Source organism: Notothenia coriiceps, unplaced genomic scaffold (genome assembly GCF_000735185.1).
Source record: "Notothenia coriiceps isolate Sejong01 unplaced genomic scaffold, NC01 NC01_scaffold00025903, whole genome shotgun sequence".
NCBI lineage: Eukaryota > Metazoa > Chordata > Actinopteri > Perciformes > Nototheniidae > Notothenia > Notothenia coriiceps.
This window is the reverse complement of record NW_011358604.1, coordinates 1-4,626: the sequence shown is the minus strand read 5'-3', so window position 1 is coordinate 4,626 and position 4,626 is coordinate 1. Positions and strand designations below refer to the sequence as shown.

The window sequence follows — 4,626 nt, the reverse complement described above, 5'->3', positions numbered from 1 at the left end:
TTGGCTTCATGCACCACTGAGCAACTTTGCCTCCAACGCCAACCAGTATTCTTTATATATTAAATTACATGTTACTTGTTAGACACTATTATCCAAAGCGATTTACATACTCAATAGTGTGGGCAATCCCCACAGGAGCAATTTGGGGTGAAGTGTCTTGCCCATGGACACAACGACATGCTGACTGCAGTGGGGTTTGAACCTGTGCTCCGTGCTCCCCTGATCCGAACACCAACGCACTAGTCCACTGCGCCACACGCCTCCTTTACTTTTTAATGAATATCCACCTTTTTAATTATATTTAATGTATATGTATTTATTTATTTATCATATATATGAAAGGGGAGATAGTATTGTTTTTGTGTGTGTAAATCGTCAATGTGGTTGGTCGAGGTGCCTTTGTGTATGAAAAGTACTTTGTAAATAAAGTTTGATTTGATTATACAAACAAAGTCAAGTAGATTAAATAAATGTGATAATGATACTGGCATTTTTTAAATTAATGCATGTACATTTAAAAATAAAAACACATTTGGTGTATGTTGACTCCTGGTTTGCTATATGTCTCCATTATGTGCTTGTTCATTTATTTACCTTTTTTATCCTTTTTTAATTTGAAGTATTTCTGTCTAACCCCTTACTGATATAAAATAAATACAATTTAAAAAAACTGGAATCACAGTCTTGTTTATTTCTATCTCTGTTTGAAAGTGGAATAAAGCTAATTTCAAAATAAAAATACACGACTTTTTTGTGGAAAGTAACTACTATTGTCAGTTACTTGCCCTTATGGCGCTGGCCCTTATTATTGATAGCATATAATTTATTTGGAGATAAGTACCTCAAAATGTTCGCAGAGTGACACCTCTCTCACTGTTCACCCAGCCGCCGTCCAAAACCTCGCGAGACATCACGAAGTTTACTGAAATCTCGCGATCTGCTCTCCAAGAAGACGTATAGCATCAGGCTAACCGAAAAAAGGCTTATATTTCCTTTTATCCATCAACTAACAAGATATAAAGCAGAAGCGGGATTTAAGAGAGGTGAGTAGCAGCCGTTGGGCTCCTTTCCTCACATTTGATTGCGGTTGTTTATGAGATATTCATGAAAACTACATTAGCATGCTTTGCTAGGCCAGATGTGATTGTTATGGCCGTTAGCTGCTTTTTGTCTCCTCATTTAAGTGTTTTTTTCTTGCTTGTTCGTATCCACAGTCTTCCCCGGGGCTTCAAGATGTCGGACAGTGAGGACAGCGACTTCTCCGACAACGCGAGTGGCAGCAGCGATGGAGAGGCGGAGGAGGCGGAGGGGATTGAGGTAACCGTGAGCTAACGTTAGGCTAACTGCTAACTGTAAACACAGAGGCAATGTGGCGCGTTAAAGTGGAACTGCTGAAAAATAACTGAATATAAATACTGCTAACTAATGATGGGAGATTAAAGACGTGTGTTTACTTACTTGTTTGTTTGTGGAAGAAGTACTTTATAATCAGAATTTAGTAACTACAGATATGTTGTAGTCTGGGTCGTTTTTATACTTCAGAGACTAAACTACATGTCACCCTGATTTGAATTCACTTTATTCAATAGTTGATTTATTTGACAGGTAAAGTGCAACAGCTTGCTAGGTGTACCAAAGTTAGCAATAGATAGATGTATAGATATGTAGGTAGGTATATAATGTGGAGCGTTAAAGTGCAAACTGCTGAAAAATAACTGAATATAAATACTGATAACTTAAGCTGGGAGATTAAAGACATGTGATTACTTTGTTTGTTTGTGGAAGAAATACTCAGATCTTGTACTTGAGTAAAAGTACTCAGATCTTGTACTTGAGTAAAAGTAGAAGTACTCAGGTCTTGTACTTGAGCAGAAGTAGGAGAGTGTAGTAATACTCTGTTACAAGTACAAAAGTATTAGCATCAAATATACTTAATGTACTAAAAGAATATCATTCAAATTTAATGTTTGTGGGTTATGGAACTACAACTATGGGGAAGTGAGTTCTGTGCCAGCCAGAGGTGAGGAGCTGTGATACAGAGTTATGGCAGGAATGACTTCCTGTGACAGCGGAGGATGTCTATTTTGTAAATTGTGTAATTCTCTTTATCTTTTATACTTTGTATGCATGCTTCTTGGTTACCATTAAGCTGTCTTTGTCTCTTGCTGTTTCAAATGCGAATGTCTCCTCTGTGGGACGATTAACGGTATTCTGATTCTGAGAAACTCTATAAGCTCACTCACAGATGTGCTCCAAGTTGCTTTGGTGCCAACAAAATGAACAGTATTAAAAAGCTAATGCAATACTCACTATACAACAAAATCAACAACAAGATGATTTGACAAGGCTGTCGTATTAACATTCTCTAGAAAGTCCACTGAAACAAATGTTTTGATATTGGGCTATATAAATAAACTCTGATTGATTGACATGAATACACATTGAGCGTTTGTGTAGCTGGTACATGATGGTGTTGATTTAACCCATTATTTAATGCAGCTGTTAACGTATAAACTGAATAAACGGGGTCTTAGATGTACTAACTTATTTTTGCTCTAAGACTCGAGGCTTTTATTGATTTATATATCGAGCCCTTTCAATGCAGGACTTTGACTTGTAACAGTGTGGTATCTGATAGTCTGTTTTTTTCTTGTTTCCCCCCCAGGAGACGAACAGCCCTGTGGGCAGCGACAAGGTAGCAGAGGAGGAGGGGGAAGACCTGCTGGAGGAGGAGGATGAATACGATGAAGAGGAGGAAGAAGACGATGACGAGCGCCCGAGGAAGAAGCCGAGGCACGGAGGCTTTATTCTGGACGAAGCCGGTACGCTGACCTGAGAATTACATATAAATATATTTATTAACGTAACAAGAAATGATAGATTTTAATTTTTTGAGATTTTCTAAAAATAGTTTAAAAAAAAGTTGTGATTTAAGAAAGAAAATCAGAATGATGAGCATTTTTGAAAAACTTAAGATCCACATTTTTTTTCTTCAGAATTTCCAAAAAGTCAGAATTTTGAGATTTTCTAAAATAGTCAACATTTTGGGGAAAAATACAGAACTTTGAGAAAAAAGTTTAAAAAAAAGTAAGATTAAAAAAAAAAAAATCTGAATTCCAAAAATAAAGTCAGAATGTCTTTCATTTGTATTTTTCCCGTTCATGGTGTGCACGACTTAAGATGTCTCTGTAAACACAGCGTTGATCGAAAAGGAGCAGGGGGAATAATCTTATACGACCGGCCCCTTTCTAAAAAAGAACAAAATAAATAGAAATAGATGGTCTGTCCTTCAGATTTCTAATTCACATCCAAACGTAACAGTATCGTAGGATAATAAGAGAAACATCAAGATATTTTATTTTTGTGTGAGAGAACTTTTTACTTACTGAGAAAAGAAGGGGCCCGTGCCTCGCAGCAGGGAGCGCATGAAGCAGTCGTGCAGCGTAGTCACGCATCTTACCAGTTCTTATGCAACTGGCAAATATCTCTCTCTTCTCTCCGTCTCTCTCAATGTTGGTGCGCACATGCGCTTTTTTCAAATGATCCGGTGCTCCTTTTTGGGCACCAGTTATGTGCAGCCCTGTTAATAGATCAGTTTGATCAACACCAGGAGCAGCTGAGAGTGGGATGATAATGCTGAAACGTACCCAATGATGACCTGAAGCAGCAGGGGAAGTATTCCACTCTGTTGGGGCTTTAAACATCAACACTCTTCTGACAATAGAGTTTTTTGCCGGGGGGACGGAGAAATAAATGTGGACAGCGTGTCTAACTTGGTAATTTGACGAGTAAGCTGCAAAATACTGCTTTAAAGTAAATGCATTTAAAGGCCATTTCAGTGTGTTATACATTGTGCAGTGATGTGTACGAAAATAATATGTTTGCTGTTTCTGAGTCCCTGAAACTCTCCCTGCTGCTCTTAAAGCAGCGTTTCTCAAAGTGTGGGGCGCTCCCCACTGGTGGGGCGCAGAGATGTGATAGGTGGGTCGTGAAATACAAAATAAAAAAATAAAATATATATATATTTTTTTTTTTTCTCACACTGGTGGAATATCAAAACAACGGCCCGGGGTGCAAAACACATAAATGAAAGCGACCCTCTACCACACAAAACAACACCTGTAAATAACCCTATTTGTGTTCTTTGAAATTGCATTGTGTTTGTTACTTTCGTTGCAGTTGTATGTCTTAAGTGTAATTTGGCATGCTTTTATTTTGAGGCGAGTTTACGCTGTTGACAGTTGTTGTTGCTATGGAAACAAGAAACGTTTCACAGCGGGCGGAACTTGTCATGAAGTCCGCGATAATAAAGCCCACCCATTTAGAGGGAAGATATGATTGGTCAATTGTACTGTCGTTTGACATTACTCTCTCGTTCAGTTACTACAGCTGGCCCTCTGTGAATTCATAGTTGGACGTCCAACAGCTCCTGTCTTCACCTGCAGAGACGAGCTTCTTTCATTTAACCCTTCACATTCAAACAGAGACTGAATAGGCTGATTCAAAGGATTTATTTCTTTGGAAATGTTATTTTAAATACAATTTAATCAAGTTATTTTTAGGTAAGAAACCTATGACAAATATTACTAAAAACATATTTAAAAAAATAATATATAAAGAAAAATA

The 4,626-nt window shown here is 37.7% G+C and overlaps 1 protein-coding gene across 1 annotated transcript; it reads left to right on the top strand.

The window, feature by feature from the left end:
• The first annotated feature begins 919 nt into the window (after positions 1-919).
• LOC104956372 (transcription elongation factor SPT5-like) lies at positions 920-2,837 on the top strand. Its single transcript, XM_010783854.1, has 3 exons — positions 920-1,043; positions 1,215-1,317; positions 2,666-2,837. The coding sequence occupies exons 2-3, from the start codon at positions 1,234-1,236 to the stop codon at positions 2,834-2,836; spliced, it is 255 nt and encodes an 84-aa protein (XP_010782156.1). The 5' UTR covers positions 920-1,043; positions 1,215-1,233; the 3' UTR covers position 2,837.
• The last annotated feature ends 1,789 nt before the right edge of the window (positions 2,838-4,626 follow it).

Excerpts from the sequence above, each read along its gene's own strand:
- LOC104956372 (XM_010783854.1), top strand. The coding sequence starts at position 1,234 with ATGTCGGACAGTGAGGACAGCGACTTCTCCGACAACGCGAGTGGCAGC. Across the intron at positions 1,318-2,665 it reads AGGAGGCGGAGGGGATTGAG|GAGACGAACAGCCCTGTGGG; the intron begins GTAACCGTGAGC and ends TTTCCCCCCCAG.